The 19,590-nt window shown below is 44.1% G+C and overlaps 1 protein-coding gene across 3 annotated transcripts in view; it reads right to left on the bottom strand.

Annotated features, from left to right (window-relative positions):
• Positions 1 to 1,023: 1,023 nt before the first annotated feature.
• The window catches only part of POLDIP3 (DNA polymerase delta interacting protein 3), a 33,777-nt gene continuing 15,210 nt past the window's right edge, over positions 1,024 to 19,590 (bottom strand). For all 3 annotated transcript variants that reach the window (XM_037845234.1, XM_037845235.1, XM_037845233.1), the window contains 4 exons: positions 14,456 to 14,533; positions 11,573 to 11,702; positions 5,926 to 5,992; positions 1,024 to 5,211 (listed from right to left, as the gene is read on the bottom strand). In XM_037845234.1, coding sequence (XP_037701162.1) covers positions 5,034 to 5,211; positions 5,926 to 5,992; positions 11,573 to 11,702; positions 14,456 to 14,533 — 453 coding nt within the window. In that variant the 3' untranslated portion in view covers positions 1,024 to 5,033. The remainder of the gene's footprint in view (positions 5,212 to 5,925; positions 5,993 to 11,572; positions 11,703 to 14,455; positions 14,534 to 19,590) is intronic.

Here is a 19,590-nt window from a genome sequence, read left to right as displayed (position 1 = left end):
ATGAGTAGAAAAATAAGGGAAGAAAACAAACAAACAGACAAAGGGACCCAGTGTTCTTTTTTACTTTAATTGCTCTTTTCACTTTAATTATTATTCTGGTTATTTTTGTGTGTGTGCTAATGAAGGTGTCAGGGACTGATTAAGGTGATGAATGTACAACTATGTAATGGTACTGTGAACAATCAAATGTACGATTTGTTTTGTATGACTGCATGGTATGTGAATATATCTCAATAAAATGAAGATTAGAAAAACAGTTTCAGTGGCTGAGAGATTTCAAATGGAGTCAAGAGGTCATTCTGAAGGTTACTCTTATGCATTACATAGATACCCATTTTTACTTTTTAGTGTATTAGAATAGCTAGAAGGAAATACCTGAAACTGTGGAAATGCAACCCAGTAGCCTTGATTCTTGAAGATAATCATATAACTACATAGCTTACATGGTGTGACCATGACTGTGAAAATCTTGTGGCTCACACTGCCTTTATTCAGTGTATGGACAGAGAGGTAGAAAAATGGGGACAAAAAGTAAAAGAATAGTTGGGGGGAGTGTGTGACATGTTTGGGGTGTTCTTGTTTACTTTTATTTTTTATTATTTTAATTTTTATTGTTTGGAGTAATGAAAATGTTTCCAAAATGACTGTGAAATGAATGCACAACTATATGATACTATGATCAACTGATTGTACATTTCAGATGATTGTAGTGGTATGTGAATATAACAATAAAATTGCATTTTAAAAAAAACAAAAAAAATGGTTTCTTGGAACCAATTTTATTGTATTTGTGCTGTTTTTGTTTTCATCTAATGTGCATTTTCTGATTGTACAGAAGTAGCTTTGTTAAGTAATTTAATAATAAATTAGAACTCTAAAAAAATTTTTTTTAGATTGGCTACAGAATTCTTGGTTGATGGTTCTTTTCTTCCACTACTTGAAAAATGTGCCACTTCCTTCTGTCTCGTTGCATGTGATGAAAAGTCATTCTAATTGTATACAGGGTGTTTTTCTCTTTGCCACTTTTTTTTTTTTTTTTTTTTTTTTTTTGTCTTTAGTCATCAGAAGTTTGACAATGATGTGTTTTAGTGTGGATTTCTTGGGGTTTATCCAGTTTGGGGTTCTCTGGGCTTATTTAATCAGCACTTGTGGTTTTTGTTTTTCTCCCCCAAATTTAGGCAGTTTCAGTCATTATTTCTTCAAATATTTTTTCAGCCCCACCCTCCTTCACTCCATCTGGGACTCCAATGATATACTTTTTGGTGTGGGTTTTGTTATTGTTGTTGTTTTGGTATAATACCCTAGGTTCCTGAGGCTGGGTCATTGTTGTTTTGGTCTATTTTCTGTGTTCAGATTGAGTAACTGGTCTATCTTCAAGTCAGTTGGCCGAGTCTTTCCTGTTTTTCCTACATTGTGTTTTTTATTTTGATTATTGTATTTCTCAGTTAAATTTTTATTTGTTCTTTATATCTTCTTTTTTGCTGAACATAATTTTTCATTTTTTTCATGCACTTTCACAATTGCTTGTTGAAGCATTTTTGTGATGGCTGCTTCAAAATCCTTGTCAGTTAATTCTAATATCTCTGGCATCTCAATGTTGATGTCTATTGTGTGTTATTCAAGATGAGATTTTTCCTGGTTCTTGGTATGAGTAATTTTTTATTGAAACATGGACATTTTAGTGTCATCTTGTGAGACTCTGGATATTACTTAAATCTTATCATCGCAGGCATCCTTTGACGCACCTCTGGCAGGGAATGGGAGGGATCGCTTCATAACTTCCAGATGGGGGTGGAAAGTCATGACCTCCGTTGACCCTCAGGTTGTGAGGGGCTCCTTGTAATTGCTAGGAGTAAACTTGCAATTTACAGTTATTAGGCTGTGAAAATGTCCAACTCAAGGCATCAATAGGATAATACCTGGACTCCAAAGCCAGGCTGCTGGCATCCGGGACACCTGTCACACAGGAAGGCACATAGCATCTGGTGGTCTTTCACTCCCAAGTTTCCTTGCTTTCAGCTTCTGGTTACAGAGGCTTCCTCTCTGAGCTTCTGTGGATCGTCTCAGTTTTTCCAGGGCTCTTCTCTATGAGCTTCTTTCAATTTCATCTCTCCCAGCTTCTCTGGGTTTTGTGTGTCCTTTGTCCTCTTACAAAGGACTTCATGAGAGGATTAAGACCCACTCTCAATTAGGCAGGCCACATCTCAATTGAATTAACCTAATCTGAAGGTCCCACCTACAGCAGGTCTGCACTCATAGAAATGGATTAAAATAACATGGCTGTTCCTGGAGTGCACAACAGCTTCCAAACCTCTACAGTAAGACCCCTCTTAGAGGGGATGGAATGTCTCCTTCCTTGTCATGTAGCTTAAAGTTCCAGCTCCTTACTCAGCCTTCTCTGATACCACCCAGTGGGGACCTTGGGGTAACCCAGCGCAGCCCTGGAAGGGCAGGAGTTTAGTTTTCTGACTGCCCTTTGCTAGAGGGTGGGACTGCATTTTTTCCCTGTGGTGTTTGAATGTGATTTTCAGTCTTGCTTTCCTATTCTTTTGGCTAAATAGAGCAGGCTTTTCTTAGGGCTAATTTTATTTGCATCCATTGACATTTCTAGGTTGCCAGATTCCCCAGCACAGCAAAAGAAAATTCAGGAAACTCTGTACCAGTCATTGATGGACACACTCTCTTAGCTGCAAAGACTGAGATTCAGTGAGTCCTGTGAGTAACTGGTCTGAGGTCAGAGATGGGGAGTAGCAAACAAAGCAAAGAAGCAAATTCCTGTCTTCTGGTGCCAAGTCCCACCTGGCCACTCAGCAGAATCTTTTAAGAAATGACAGCTCAAAAGTAGGAATAACAAATTTTATTCAGAAATGGATAATAGATAATCTTCTCCATCACTTAATGCTTCTTCCTCTCCTTTTGAACAAAAGAGACAGATGGGTAATGTACAGGAGTGGGAGGTCAAGAAGGGAGAGGGAAACAAGACTGGCCCACTACCTTCTCTTCCCTTTTTTACCAAGGTGACATACAGTAGAGGTGGCAAACATATTCCACCACCCCATCCCACCCCCACCACCTTCCAAAGCACAGGGCGCAACAGGGGGCTGCAGCTGAGCTCAATGAAAACTGCAATAAACGAAGTACTTCTGGCATGGGTAAAGGAGGGGAAGGTAAAGCCATTCCGGTGGTATATGTACCATCCCTACTCTAAGTAGACTCCAAGCAATGATCCAACTGTTTTCAGCACCTGAAAAACCAGGTCCTACTGCCTTCTGGATGCTCTGTTGGGTCAGACGGTTGAAGTGTGGGAGGAATGTCTTCCAGCTGCTGAAGAGACCTAAGTCTGTACCCATTCAAAAGGGGACAAGGGAAGAAAAGCAGCATTCTTGGGTGTGTGTGTGGCGGGGAGGGGGGGGGACAAGACATGGAAGTGGAGTATCTTCCTTGTTCCTTGCACTTTCTAGGTCCGGCCAACCTCAGAGATGGAGGATTAAAGCTGCTCCCCTCTGCTTGCCTGATTTATCAGCTCTGTGGAAACATGAATCTCCAGGTTTTTCTTCACTGGGTTAAACCCAAGCAGGTCCTGAGAGGTTCTTAGTGCTTCAGGTCCTGGGGTTTACTTTCTGGTCTTGTGCCTGTCACAGCACTTGATACTGACTTTATACAGGTTCCAGGATCCTGCTGCCCAACCTGCTCCAGCTCTGGCAGCATGGACTCCCCACGGTTCCAACAAACCTACAGAAGACAGCCCATAGCCCCGACAAAGCAGCAGAAGACTAAGAATGATAGCAGAGCAATGCTGCCCAGGGTGGGGGAAGCACGCCCAACTGCCTGGGACCATCCTGGGGGAACTACCCACTGGTTTGCTTAGAAGTTTGGTCTGTTCCCTCAATTACCAACCACCCCCCCCACACACACACACACACACACACTCTGCCAAGGCAAGAAAATACTCCTCTGGTAATAGATGGGTGGGTGACCCAGAGGGTTAGAGGAGTACCCCTTGGTGACAGCTGGATATGTTCCTATTAGCTTCCTTGACTACTGTCCTACAGACATTTGAGCCCAGAGAAAAAGAACCAGAGGCTGGTTGCAGTTAACATCGCCCTTTAAAACACTCCCTAAACCCACAGGGGTCACAGAACTGGGAGGCCAAGCATTTGAAGGTCCAACCAGTAGAGTGCTGACCCAGGTGGCATTTGCACCAAACCAAGGAAGTGATGACTGCCACGCCAGATGAAACTGGGACAGCTGCCAGCGTAAGCCCCTCCCAGCAGTGACAACCCCAATGTCCAAAAGAGCTGGGGCGGAGCATTCACTACAACTCAAAGAAAAAGGGAAATGTAGACTCTGAGAATTTATTCCAGGTTGCCTGAGACATCAAGGACCCTCCAAGCCAAGAGCTGGGGGTGCAGCCCTCACAGCAGAGCAGCAGCCTCATCCTGCCCTTGCCACACAGCCCTCTCCAGAGTCCAGACTGGTCTGAAGCTAATAGTGGTAAGAGGACCTGATCCCCACCTAGGCTATCCCCACTGACTGGGAGCATGAGTGTCACAGAGACCTGGCTCCCATCGTGACAGTGGGGGTTTCCACTTCCTCCTTTGTTTGAAAGGTTTAAAGAGAAGGAGGAAGGTGCCTCTCACACCCTGGAGAAAGCAGTCTTCTTCAAACAGCCCCTACCGTGTGTTCTGTGGGGCCACAAGAGGGCCACTGAGAGTATTTAGTGCTCCATATCCAGTAAGAATTCAGTTTGGGGCTGAGGTTGGGGGAAGGACATGCTGAGAAACACAAGCCTACCTTGGTGATGAGGTGAAGGGGAGAAAAAACATACAAGAGGAAACATGAACATACAGAAGAGTGCAGTGAAGAACACAACACAGAAAGGTGGGTCCCATCCAGTAAGGAAGAGCGCAGCCCCTGGTGAACCTTCCCATTCACGGAGGCCTCCAGTCCCATGGCCCATTGGTCACAAGCTTGGCTTTGGGAAACAGAGCCACCCTCCTCTGCCCCCACTTCTGGCTGTCTTCCTCCCCTGCTCAAAGTTTGATTTTGAATTCTGTGGGCTGTGTGGTCACAGAGGCCCCGGAGGACTTGAAGAGTGCCTTCAGGATGGTGTCAGGGTCCACTTCGGCAGGAGGGTTGGATGAGGAGGCAGAATTCACCCTGCGAGGCAGTTCACTCTCCTTTTTCACTGAGGGGCTGTCACTCAGCCGTCTGTGGAGAGTGAAGAGTCAAAACCCCTGTCATTTTTCCCTTGAGGAGGGGACCCAGCGTCTACTGAGCATCTATTATGAGCTAGACACTGGGTGTAACGCTTTCCATACCCCTTCATCTCATTCACCTTGTAGCAAACCTATCCTCTTTTTTCTTATTTACCAATGAGAAAACTGAGATGCAGTCTGCTCTGTTCTTAGGGTCGTAAGTTTAGGAAACACTGCATGTCCCTCCCAGATGGGCACACAACATTAGGAGACTGTACATTCTGAGAAGTCTCTTTTTAGCCCAATGTTTTGAATACTTATTAGTCACAAAACCCTAATACTTTCTGGAACACAACTTATTCCCAGAACACAGGTTAAGAAACGTGTCCAAATCACACAATTCATTACTAGGGGTTCAAACTTTGGTCTTTCTAAATTTCAAAGCCTATGTCACCCTGCACCCCTTTTGCCCTCTCATCTCCAGCACAGGTGCCCACTCATTTCCTTCCAGGCTTACCACAAGTTATAACCATCTATAGTCACTGACCAGGGTGAGAACTCACTAAGGGCGGCACCATGACTGAGCCCTTGCCACCAGGAGAGAGGAAATGGAACAGGTGAAGGACAGGAGGAGAGTCATCCCTCAGAGTGAGGAAAGATGACCGTGCAGAGTGAGCGAGCAGAAAAGCCCTGCCCGGTCCCCAGCACTCCTGTCTCTGGAACTTACAGCAGGATGGGTTGGTCTGAGGTGATAACATTCCCATTCATGTGAAGGTTGCACTTCATTGGTTGCCCTGAAAAAAACAAAAAAGAAAAGGCCCTGCTGTGAGACCTTAGCTCCTCACACTGAAGGACAAGGGAGGCCACCGCCCTCACCAAGGGCCTAAGCATCCTCCACTGGCATTTCTGGCTCCATAGTATGGGGCTGCAGGATTTCAGCCAAGCCCAGAGACTAAGAAAATACCAGGTTGTGAGGCCCATGAAACTTGGGAACAACAGCACCAAGTGGCCAAGTGGCAACAAATTTTGCTCCACGTGGGAGAGGAAAGTGGAAGTAAGAGAGAAACCGTACTCTGTGCAGAGCCATTCAAAATCAGTGGCGAAGCAAGGATTAAGGGAAAATGTGTATGCTGTGAAATTAAGGAAGAGGATCCCAAAGTCTTAGGTACAGACCTCCGCTTCTCCCATGAAGCTACAAGGACTGCACTCCTTTAAACAAACAAAAAACCAAGCAAATAATAAGAAATTGTTTTCAGACACTGGACAACAGGCAGTACAGGACCGTGATCATTGGAAGAAAGGAAACATGAGATGAACCCTAGTTTGCCCCAGCTCACCACCTGGCAGTAATCTCCAGGCCACGGCACAATACGGGAAACCCACACAGAGCCAAGTCATCCTGAAATGTAGAAGATACACAGCTAGAGTTTCAGGGAAGCTGAGGCAGCTAGAATTTGTGCAACAGGACTCTAAAGAGGGAGCTTCATGGAGCAAGAGTTCTAGCAATCTGCAGAGGTCTCCGTGGATCTGTGGCTGAATACCCATCTGCAGACACTTAACGGTGAAACCCCATGAGGCTGGGAAAGCAGAACTTCCAAGCAAAGGGCACTTACTGGGCAACTGCAGGAAGAAAAATTCCTAGAGAGCACACTTGGCCATGAATCACTGAAGTTCCCTCCAGCCAGAGTAGGGAAATCTCACTGAATACATGAAGCATTCAGCATGTCATGCCTTAGAAGTGTGGCTAAATTAGCCCCAAAATAAAGTCTACTCTAGATGCATCCTAAGAGAGCTTTCCAAGACTTGAAAGGATCAAGCTAATCTCCAAATAATTGAACTACTAGCAAGCAATACACCCTTTAAATGAATTCACCAAAATCTAGCACTCAATAACACAAAAATCCATGTCCAGCAGCTAAGCAATAATTACCAGACATGTACAGGAGGAGGAAAATGTCCATAATCAGGAGGAAAGTCAGTGAAGAAACAGACCTAGAAATGACAGATATAATGAAATTAACAGACAGTAACAGTAAAACAGCTATTATAAATATGTTGGATATATTCAAGGAGGTAAAGGAAACCATAAATGCAATGAGGAAAGAAATGAAAAATAGAGAACAGTTCCAAACTGAATTTCTGTAAAGGAAAAATACAGTATCTGAAATGAAAAAAAAATCACTGAACAGAATTTAGATTGACAATGCTGAACAAAAGACCAGCGAACATGAAGACATAACGAGGAACTATCTAAAAGGAAACAAAACAATGAACAGAGCTCCATTAGCCTGTGGGATAATATCAAGTGGTCTAACATATATGTAGCTGGCGTTTGATAAGGAAAAGAGGGGAATACTTGAAGAAATAATGGCTTAAAATTTTGCAAATTTGCTGAAAACTGTAAACTCACAGACCTAAGTAGATCAACAAACCCTAAGCAGAATAATCTTAAAGAAAACCACATCAAAGCACACTGTAAACTGCTGAAAAGCCAATGATAAAGAGAAAAACTTAAAAAGCAGTGAGACCAAAAAGACATTTTTACAGAAAAACAAAGGTTAAAATAACAATATAATTTTTGTTAGAAATTATGCAGCCAGAAGGCAATGAAACATGTTTAAAGTACCTAAAGAAAAACTCCCAAGCCCAGAATGTGATACCCAGTGAAAATCTCTTTCAAAAATCAAAGTGAAATAAAGGCCTTTTTCAGAAAAACAAACCCGAGAGAATTCATTGCCAGCAGACATGCACTATAAGAAATGACAGAGGCAGCTCTTCAGGTAGAAAGAAATATACCAGATGGAAATTTAGAACTACACAAAGTAGTGGGTAAATATAAAAGATGTATTTTTGTCTCATTTTTAATCTCTATAAAAGATAAGTGAAGAGAACAAATTCCAAAATGGTGAAGTAGGAGTTCTGTGGACTCTCTCTCTCTTCAATGAAATAACTGTTGAAAACTATAAAAAAAACAAAAAGTCCCCGCCCCCTCCCAAAAAAAAGAAAAAAAAAAAAAATCTCTGGAAAGTGTTCTAAAGCACACAGTAAGAGAAGAAACATTTATTCAAGAAAATTTATTAAATCTCAGTAACAACTTGGTGATATTCTGTAGAATTTAAGCCATGCCCACTCTTTCCATGCCCCAAGGTCTCACAACCAAGTTTCAAGCTGGGTGGGTGCAGCCAAGAACACAGGCCACCTACTCCACCGAATTCCCAGGACAGGGAGGAAGCCAGCATTTCTAATTCCTCCCAACTCTGTGGCTCCTAAACCCAGTGTTAACTCGCAGGGTGGAAGCTCTCCTAAAGGGTGGCAGTCTGAGAATACGAGGGCCCTGCTTGCCCTAACCCCAGCTCGCTAACAGAGTGGAGGTTCAGGTTCAACACTAGGAATGGCAGTCTGAGACGACTACTGTCCCTTCCCAGAGCCCCCCCCTGTAAAGCACTGATGTCAAAGAAAAGTGGGCCATTATCCCCAGTTCTGAAACACTGGCTCAGAGGGGCTTTGCCCAGAGGGAAAGGCAGGCCGTAAGAACGGAGAGTTCCAAAGGTCTCCAAGGGCAGTGAATTTATGTGGAACAGAGTGTGAGGAAGTTCAAGCCTATGGGCACTGTCAGAAACAATGGAGATTCTGGAGGCAGCAATTAAGAGGAAGCTGGTAGCTTGAGAGCAACAGGCTAAACCCTAGAACATCTCAAGTTTAATAGAAAAAGGCAGGAAAACAGATGGTTAAGAAAAGCCCTCAAGCAAGCAGCCCCAGAAGGGGGATGGGATCAGCATCCAGAGTTGCTACAATATATCATATAAAATGTCCAGTTTCAACAAAAAATTGAGAATGCAAAAAACCAGAAAGAAAAACATGACCCAAACAGTGGGAAGAAAGCAGGTGACAGAAACTGCCTCTAAGATGGCCCAGATGTTGGATTTAATGAAGACTTCAAAGCAACCATTAAATATACATTCAAAAACTAAAGGAAACCATCCTTAGAAAAGTAAAGGAAGGTGTGATTGCAGTACCTCAACAATAAAGATACAGAATTATAAATAGAAACAAATGGAAATATTGGAGTTGAAAATTAAAATAATCAAAAAGAAAAATTTTCTGAAGGTGCTCAAAAATAGATGAGCTTAATAGTCAGCGAACTAGAAGACAGATCAACAGAGATGATGCAATCCAAAGAACAGCGAGATGAAATGGAGCAAAATGAATGGAGCCTCAGAGAAATGTGGGATAACATTAAGCATAACGTATGAGTAATGGGAGTACCAGAAAGAAGAGTGACAGAGAAAAGAAGCATAAAAAGATTTGAAGAAATAACAGCAAATCCCAAATTTGATAAAAAATTAATGTACACATCCATTAGGCTCAATGAACTCCAAGTAAAATAAATACAAAGAGATCCAAACAGAAGACACATTAAGAGTAAACATACTGAAAACCAACTACAAAGAGAAAATCATGAAAGCAGCAAGAGAAAACAATGTGTCCTGTACAAGGGAACTACAATAAGATTAAAAGCTAATTTATTATCAACAATGGATTTTTAAACAAAAAGTTATTAAAGTGACATTTTATAATGATAAAAGGATCAAAACATCAGGAAGATATAACATATATGCAACTAACAACAGAGCCCCAAAATATATGAAGCAAAAAATGACAGAAGCGAAGGGAGAAACAGACGACAACAGTAATTAAGATTTCAATACCTCACTTTCATTAATGGATAAAACCACCAGGCAGAAGATCAACAAGTAAATACAATCGGTGAACAACAGTATACACCAAATAGACCTAAAAGACATCTCAGAACACTCCACCCAACTGCAGAATTCACATTCTCTTCAAGTGCACATGGAACATTCTCCACGACAGACCATATGCATGCTATAAAATAAGTCTCAATAAACTTAAACGACTGAAATCATTCAAAATATGTTTTCTGACCACAATGGAATGAAATTAGAAATCAGCAGCAGAAATGTGGGAAATTCACAAATACAGAGAAATTAAACATACTCCTAAATAACCAATGGGTTAAAGAAGAAATCATAAAGGATATTAGAAAATACTTTGAGGTGAATGAGATTAAAGACACAACATACCAAAACTTATAGGATATAGCTAAAGCGGTGCTTAGAGAGAAATATATCACTGTAAATGCATATGCTAAAAAAGAAGCATGAAAAGACAACCCACAGAACAGGAGAAAATATTTGCAAATCATTTATCTGACAGGGACTTGTATTCAGTATAAAGAACTTACACACATATATAATGAAGAAAAATAACCCAAGTAAAAGATGGGCAAAAGTTCTGAACAGGCATTTCTCCAAAGATGACATACTAAGGGCCAATAAGGACATGAAAAAAAGGCTTAACCTCACTAGCCTTCCGGGAAATGTAAATCAAAACCACAGTGACATATTTACCACCTTTATCACCCACTGGGATGGCAATAATGAAAAAGACAGATCTAAGTGTTGGAAAGGATGTAGAGAAACTGGAATCCTCATACTCAGATTGTAATATGGTACAACTGCTTTGGAAAACAGTCTGGCAGTTTCTCAAAAAGTTAATCATAGACCACATGACCCAGCAACTCCACTCCTAGGTATGTTCCCAAGACAAATGAAAAAATGTTATGTCCATGCAAAAACTTGTACACAAATGTTCATAGCAGCAAAATTCATAAAAGCCAAAAAAGAAACAGAAACAAACCGTATGTCCATCAATGATGAATGGATAAACAAAATGTGGTGTGTCCATACAATGGAATATTATTCAGCCATAAAAAGGAACGAAGGCTGGTGCATATTACCTCATGGATGAACCTTAAAAACATCATGCTAAGTGAAAGAAGCCAGTCATAAAATCATATATACGTATGATTTCATTTATGTAAGATGTCCAAAATAGGCAAATCCATATGAATGACAGGAAGTAGATCAGTGATTGCTTAGAGCTGGGAGGGTGGGGGTGGGAATGGAAAACAACTGCTAATAGGTATGTCCCTGAGAGGAGTAAGGTGAATCTGAATTCACCAGAATCAGCAGTTCACTCACTAGGGCAGAGCTCATCCAGGTACCAACATCTGAAGCAGGCTCCCGGCCTTTGAGGCCCTAACCTGTGAGGCAGCAATAAGGAGACCAACACATGGGAGGGGGAGGCTGTAGCTCTTGGCTTCTCAGGGAAGACCCCTTGAGAGTCAACCATGGAGAAATAGTGTATCCCTCTCAGCCGTCTTAAGTGCTAGGGCTACGTGAAACTCCAGGGTGGGCTGCAGCATGACGTCCTCCTGCCCCCTCAGAGACTGCCTGACAGTCTGCGGAGTGAGAAGCGGTGGGGGAGGGGGCTGTTTTCTCCCGACTTACCATCCAGGCACCGATTGTTGTACTTCTTATAGGCAGTGATGGCGTCGTCCTTCTTCACAAAGACCACCTCTGCTACACCAGGGTGGACCAGCCGAGCCCGTTTGAGGGCTCCACACACACAGAAAAGCTCCTGGAACAAGAAGGGTTGGGGAGGGGGGTAGAATTTCAGGCAGCCATCCTGACTGCCCACCATCCACACACTCTGAGGGCTCCGGGTTGGCTGGCAGCTGTGCTATAGCTGCATAAAGTCCAGCACCCAAGATTTCAGGGAGGTTCCATTTTAGGTGGTGTCCTGGGAGCACCCACAGGCATCACAGCACAGGACCAGGTGAAGGGATGATCTGTGCTGGCAGTGGAAACTGACCTCGGTTTATAAGGCCCGGAGCACCTGACCTTTGGCAAGTTACCATCAAAGTACTTCTGCCTCAAAACCCATTCCCTCAACAGAGATAATAGCTAAGGACTTTTGCTCACAGAGCTCTGTCTTGAGAATGAAAGTGGAGGTGCATCAAAGAGGACAGTGGCTAATACACTGCCTGGGAATTTATTGGAAATACAAATTCTGTAGCCCAGCCATCCTCGTTCTCCTGCACTGAGGGGTTTCCCAGGACATGGGACTTGCAGTGCTAACACTGGGACAGATGTGCCCTGGTTAGCCAGAATGGTTGGTCACCCTGCATCACACAGACCCAGGACTGATCCCTGTCAGCCTTCCATCAGCTCTTAGTTAACTTCTCTGAGGCCGAGTTTTCTTTTCTGAATACAGGCAGAAAAGGACTGGCCTAGCCTCCCTCCCAGCACTGCTGTAAAGCTCAACTGAAGTTAATTCATAAGGCTCTGTACACAGTGTCACTGTCATTACTCACTCAAATCCCCTCCTCATTTTTAAGACAAGAAGTTGGAGGCCAGGGAAGGAACACATGTGGGGAGGACACAGGCCAACTGGCACCCAGGCCATTTCTCCTCCTTTAACAAACTTTCACAGGGTTGCTAGGTGAAGACCACAACAGAAGACTTGGGGGGGGGACGAGTGTTTGAAAGAATTTGTTTTTCATGATAAAAGGGAAAATGTTAAACATCAAAACTAGGATATGGAACCGAATACTAGGAGTGATCCTGATCTTGTTGTTTTACTATTACATATTTGTGTAGAAAAGAAATGAGGGTGATTATCATTGGCAATCTTCTCTAAGTGATGACCACTAAAGATGCTAAGTGTGATGGCTCACATGCTAGTGTGGCTAGGGTATGATGCACAGTAGTTTGGTTAAGGAAGCACTGGCCTACTGTGTGTAAATTTTGTGGATTTATACCATTAGTCAGTAGATTGCATTGATGGCAGATTACATCTGCAGTCAACAAAGGAAACTGCATTCAGCAATGACAGAAGTCTCATCCAATCGGTTGAAAGCCTTTAAGGGAGAAAGAAAGAATTTCTGTCTCTACTTCAGCCAGCCAGTTTCTCCTAGGGAAGTTCCCAACTTATGACCTGCCCTACAGGATTCAGATTTGCCAATGCCAACGGCTGCACAAGACAATTCCTGTAACAAACCACATGACTGTCTCTCCTGTCAAGTTCTGTTTCCCTGGAAAACCCTGACCAATACAATCAACATTCCACTGTTCTGTATGTTCAAAGATTTGGCACAGAAAGTGCTGGCACCCAATAAGTGCTCAGTGAATGGCAGTTGTTATTACTTTAATAATAACAAAAAAATTTTAATTCCTTATGAATTGCCAAGTATTGCACAAGGGAAACGACACCGTCCCTACTTGTGTCCACTGTTCACTGCATGCTTGCTAAGGAGAGAATGACTCCTCTGCCGAGCCTGCTTAATTCTAAAATCCTACAGCACTCGTGCTTCACAAGTAAAACCCTGAACAAATGTGGTAGCCAGTGTGGATGACAGAAAAGCTGGGACTCAGCTGCAGGGAGAGGCCACAGTCTCCTGTTGCCTTCACTTTGTGACTGGACAGTTTGTAGTTAAATCCAGTTTGCCTGCATTTCTAAACTCCTGGAGGGTTTTTTGGTGGCTGAGTGACAATGAGGTTGAAAAGGAAATCCTGGCTGCATTTGGGCCTCTCCTCACCAGGTCTTACCTTTGACTACCACAAGTGGGACAGGGTCCAATGACCAGATTAATACCAATCCATCCCAGTCCTTTTACTCAGTAATTATCATGTAAACCTCCAAAGGAGACAGGAGGTTCTGAAGGCTTGCGGGAAAATCTCAACCATGGGTGTTGCACAGTAAGACCAAAGGATCCCATTTTCAACCCATTACTGCACCTGATCAGGTCAGGTGTCTGGCTCTGGTTTGGAAATGGCAGAAAAGAGTGTACATCACAGGCCTAACTGCTACCCTTTGAAAGCCCTGCTCACAAGACTGGCCCTTGGCTGCGTCTGGGAACTTGGATTTCGGAGGGTTCCCACCACCTGAATTGATGTGAGCGTCTCACTGAGCCTCAACTATTTGTGCTAACGTATGATTTATGCTGAACACCCGCTTTCCTTCTGGGGTCTGGAATTTTGGTACATGTCAGGCAAAGGATGCCCCTGTGTTCAGCCCCCAATAAAACCCTGGGAATGAGTTTCCATGAGCTCTCCTGGTGGACATTTCATACATGGTGTCACAACTTGTTGCTGGGGGAATTAGGCATTTCCCATGTGACTCCACCACGAGAAGCTCTGGAAGGACTTCACCCCCTGTGCCTTTTCCCTTTGCTGATTTTGCTTTGTATCCTTTTGCCTGAAAAAAAAAAATCTTAGCCAAGAGAATGACTACATTCCTCCTAGAGAATCATCAAACCTGGGGGTGGTCTTGGGGACCCCTGACACAGAAGTGGTTTGCCATGTAAAATTCTGGCAGGCCACAGTACTCACAACGATGTCCTCCTCCGTGACTCGAGGGTGCAGATTGTTCACAGTCATCTTGGTGCCTTCCAGGGGGCTGAGGACAGGCTGCCACACAGACAAGAGCAATGCCAAGGTCAGACCAGAGGTGAGCACTCACAAGCAGAGCTTACTCCAGGCAAGGAGGCCCAGAGGGAGAATCCCCTCTGCCCCCGGAAGGGAACAGATGCCCCCATCATTTCCCGACTGCGTGGTTTGGAGTTAAGTACCCCAGAAAAACATGTTCTTAAATTCAATCCACTCCTGGTATGTGAAACCATTTTAAGTAGAACCTTTTGATGAGGTTACTTCAGTTAAGGTGAGGCCCAACCCAGTCAGGATGGGTCTTAATCCTATTACTGGAGTCCTTTATAAGCAGAAAGAAATTCAGGTGGAGAGAGAGAAAGCCACAGGAAACAAGAGCTAAAGGTCAAAAGAACATGGAAGAGAGAGAACCTAAGATGGCGACTAGGAGAGACAGGGCAAAAAAACACCTCCATGAAAAATACTAGATAAAAGCCAGAAAGTGACCCAGAACACCAGTTCCAGCGATGCACCAGCTGGACAAGGTCTGCTAAATCCACAGGTACTACAAACTTGGTGAAACCGGGAGTCTGTGTTCTGAAACGAGTGAGTACACCGCTGAATATCCAGCAGCTACGCTGCGGTGTGGGGAAACCGTGCATTGGCATTTGGAGGCGATTAGTTCTTTTTTTTAAAAAACCCAAAAGCAGCTGCAGATACAGCAGCGAGAACCACACAGTGAAGCATGGCAGGAACGGGCTGTGCGAACACCTCAATATCTGGCGTGGAAGATAGCCTTTCGTGTACCTGCTGCTAATTGTCTCGGAGCAAGGCAGGCAGAGTTAGCCAAAAGGGGAAAAAAACCACGCCCCTTGCAGCCATCTCCCCAGCGGGCTGGGAACACTCCTGCCCGGCACCGGGGCCACAGCCCAGAGCCGCGCCAAGAAACCCAGTGCGACAGGGGGTGTTTCCAGCAGCACGCGCACACGCCACAGTGTCGAGCGTGGACAATAGCCTTTCGCGTAGCCACAGCTAATTGTCCCGAAGCTGGGAAGGCAGAGCTGTGCAAAAAGGGGGAAATTAACATGCCCCATTCAGCCATCTTTACAGCAGGCTGGGAACGTCCCTGAACGGCCCGGTGGCCCAGGGCTTCCCTTGAGGGACGGGATGCACTTGTGATGTAGCACAGCCTTCCCTCAGCAGAGGCCCTAGAAGTACACAGCTGGGAAGAGGAACCCACCCAGAAATTCCAGGGACCCTACGCCAATACCAAGGACTTGTGGGTCAGTGGCAGAGACAATCTGCGGCGAGACTGAAATGAAGGTTTAAACTCTTCCAACAGCCTTAAATCTCCAGGAACACCTGGGAAGTTTGATTATTAAAGCTGCCCTGCCTCCCTAACTGCTCAGACACATGCCCCACACTCAGAGTGGACAGCACCAACAATACACCCAAACCTGGTGCACCAATTGAACCCTGCAAGAACCAGACCCCCACACACCACAAAGACAAAGCTGGGGAGAACTGACTTTAGGGGAATAGTTGACTCACAGACACCATCTGCTGGTTAGAGAAAGTGTACGCCACTAAGCTGTAGATCTGAGAAATTAGAGACTGGAGTCTGAATAATTCTTCATCTCCTAAAAGAACACTATCAAGTAATGCCAAGAGCCCAAAAACAACAGAAAATTTTAAGGCATATGAAAAAAACAGACGATATGGATGACCCAAACACCCAAATCAAAAGATCAGAGGATACACAGTACTTGGAGCAATTAATCAAAGAACTAAAGACAAACAACGAGAGCATGGCACAGGATATAAAGGATATGAAGAAGACCCTAGAAGAGCATGTGCCGGTTTGAGTGTATTGTGTCCCCCAAATGCCATTATCTTTGTGGTTTTGTGTGGGGCAGGCGTTTTGGTGCTGGTTGGATTTGCTTGGAGTGTGCCCCACCCAGCTGTCGGTGATAATTTTGATGAGATGTTCTCATGGAGGCGTGGCCCCACCCATTCGGGGTGGGCCTTGATCGGTGGAGCTATATAAATGAGCTGACTCAAAGAGAGAAAAGAGAGTGCAGCTGGGAGTGATGTTTTGAAGAGAAGCAAGCTTGCTGGAGAGGAACGTCCTGGGAGAAAGCCGTTTTGAGGCCGGAGCTTTGGAGCAGATGCCAGCTGCCTTCCTAGCTAACAGAGGTTTTCCGGAGGCCATTGGCCATCCTCCGGTGAGGGTACCCGATTGCTGATGTGTTGCCTTGGACGCTTTGTGGCCTTAAGACTGTAACTGTGTAACAAAATAAATCCCTGTTTTATAAAGGCCAATCCATCTCTGGTGTTTTGCATTCTGCAGCATTAGCAAACTAAGACAGATTTTGGTACCAGGAGTGGGGTGCTTTTGCTGCTGAGTCTGCAAATACCAAACATGTTGGAACGGCTTTTTAAGTGGATAAGGGGAAGATTCTGGAAAAATTGTGAGGAGCGTGATAGAAAAGGCCAAAACTGCTTTAAAGAGACTGTTTGTGGAAATATGGACTCTAAAGATACTTCTGATGAGGACTTGAGCAGAAATGATGAATGTGTTGTTGCAAACTGGAAGAAAGGTGATCCTTGTTTTAAAGTGGCACAAAATTTGGCAAAAGTGAGTCCTGGTGTCAGATGGAAGGAAGAATTTAAAAGTGACAACCTGGAATACTTAGCTGAGGAGATCTCCAGACTATCTGTGGAGGATATACCCTGGCTTCTCCTTGCAGCTTATAGTAAAATGCGAGCAGAGAGAGATAAACTTAGAACTGAACTCTTGGGTTCAAAGAAACCAGAAGTTGATGGCTTGGAAAATTACAGGCTTCCAGGGGGTGGAATCCCAGAAGCTGCAGCCCAACCTGAGGACAAGCCAAGATTGGATAAGGAGTTAAGCAGAAAGGATTTGTGGAAACTCCTATTGTCTGATGGCTTTGACCCCTGCATGCTTCATGCAAAGCCAACAGAATTTTTGCGAGATCTTTATAGACGGAGCCATTGCCGGTCTGGACTGGAGGAGACAGACAAGGAAAAAATTAAAGGAAAAATCTCTTCAAAGACAGAGCCATGGAGGTTGAGGTCTGGAGTCAAGAGGTTTGGGGCTGGGAGAGCGGAGCAGCCCACATGCATGGAAAGGGTGAGTTTGCCCTGGAGGTCAAGGGCGGGCTTTCTGCCTCGATGCTCTGGAAGAGTTTTGCCACCTCAGGTCCCAAAGAGGGTGGAGCACATTTCCAGGGAATTGGGGAGAGCCTGGCTGCCACCACACTGTTCTGAAGGGGTTGAGCGTGTGACCCGGAGATGGAAGGGAATCCGGGAGCTGCCCCGATGTTTGAGGAGGGTGGGGCCGAGAAGGTGGTCTCCCCAATGTGTGGAAATGTTGGAGCACTCACCTAAGTGTTTGGAGAGGAACGGGCTGCCGAAAAGGCCCTTGGGAAGGGTTAGGCTCCCGCTCTCTCAAGCCCCAAGGATGCAACGTTGTTTTGTTAGTGACTCTCGGACTTTGAAATCTAATGGACTTTATCCTGTGGGTTTTAGGAACTGTTTTGCTCCTGTTAACCCTGTTTTCCTTACTGTTTCTCCTTATGGCAATGGAAATGTTTATCCTATGAATGTCTCTCCTTTGTATATTGGAAGCACATAACTTGTTCTAGGTTCACAGATCCACAGCTAGAGGGGAATTATGCCTTAGAACTGACCAAGCCTAAACTGATTTTGATGGATTTTGTACTTAACTTTTGTTACTGAAATGATTTAAGTTTTTGTGATATTGTGATGGAATGAATATATTTTGTATTTGGAAAGATAATGTCATTTTGGGGTTCAGGGAGTGGATTGTGCCGGTTTGAGTGTATTGTGTCCCCCAAATGCCATTATCTTTGTGGTTTTGTGTGGGGCAGGCGTTTTGGTGCTGGTTGGATTTGCTTGGAGTGTGCCCCACCCAGCTGTCGGTGATAATTTTGATGAGATGTTCTCATGGAGGCGTGGCCCCACCCATTCGGGGTGGGCCTTGATCGGTGGAGCTATATAAATGAGCTGACTCAAAGAGAGAAAAGAGAGTGCAGCTGGGAGTGATGTTTTGAAGAGAAGCAAGCTTGCTGGAGAGGAACGTCCTGGGAGAAAGCCGTTTTGAGGCCGGAGCTTTGGAGCAGATGCCAGCTGCCTTCCTAGCTAACAGAGGTTTTCCGGAGGCCATTGGCCATCCTCCGGTGAGGGTACCCGATTGCTGATGTGTTGCCTTGGACGCTTTGTGGCCTTAAGACTGTAACTGTGTAACAAAATAAATCCCTGTTTTATAAAGGCCAATCCATCTCTGGTGTTTTGCATTCTGCAGCATTAGCAAACTAAGACAGAGCATAAAGAAACTGCAAGAGTAAATAAAAAAATAGATGATCTTATGGAAATAAAAGAAACTGCTGACCAAATTAAAAAGATTCTGGATACTCATAGTACAAGACTAGAGGAAGCTGAACAATGACTCGGAGACCTCGAGAACCACAAAATGGAAAAGGAAAGAATAAAAAAAAGAATGGGGAAAAAAATCGAAAAAATCAAAATAGATCTCAGGGATATGATAGATAAAATAGAACGCCCAAACATAAGACTCATTGGTGTCCCAGAAGAGGAAGAGAAGGGTAAAGGTCTAGAAACAGTATTCAAAGAAATTGTTGGGGAAAACTTCCCAAACCTTCTACACAATATAAATACACAAAGCATAAATGCCCAGGAAACTCCAAATAGAATAAATCCAAATAAACCCAACCTGAGACATATTCTGATCAGACTGTCAGATACTGAAGAGAAGGAGCAAGCTCTGAAAGCAGCAAGAGAAAAGCAATTCACCACATACAAAGGAAACAACATAAGACTAAGTAGTGACTACTCAGCAGCCACCATGGAGCCAAGAAGGCAGTGGCATGACATATTTAAAATTCTGAGAGAGACATTATGGGGTATGTCATTTGAAGATCTGAGAGCAAAGACATGAATGAACATTTGCAAACTGGTGTTCATGGAGGCAGTAATCATGATTTGCAAAGGGTGCAGATGACCTAAGGGTACACTGACTGAAGAATGGAATGGTGTAC

This window comes from Choloepus didactylus, chromosome 8 (assembly GCF_015220235.1).
Source record: "Choloepus didactylus isolate mChoDid1 chromosome 8, mChoDid1.pri, whole genome shotgun sequence".
Taxonomy (NCBI): Eukaryota; Metazoa; Chordata; class Mammalia; order Pilosa; family Megalonychidae; genus Choloepus; species Choloepus didactylus.
The sequence above is the reverse complement of the archived record's forward strand: the minus strand, read 5'-3'. Positions and strand labels throughout refer to the sequence as shown.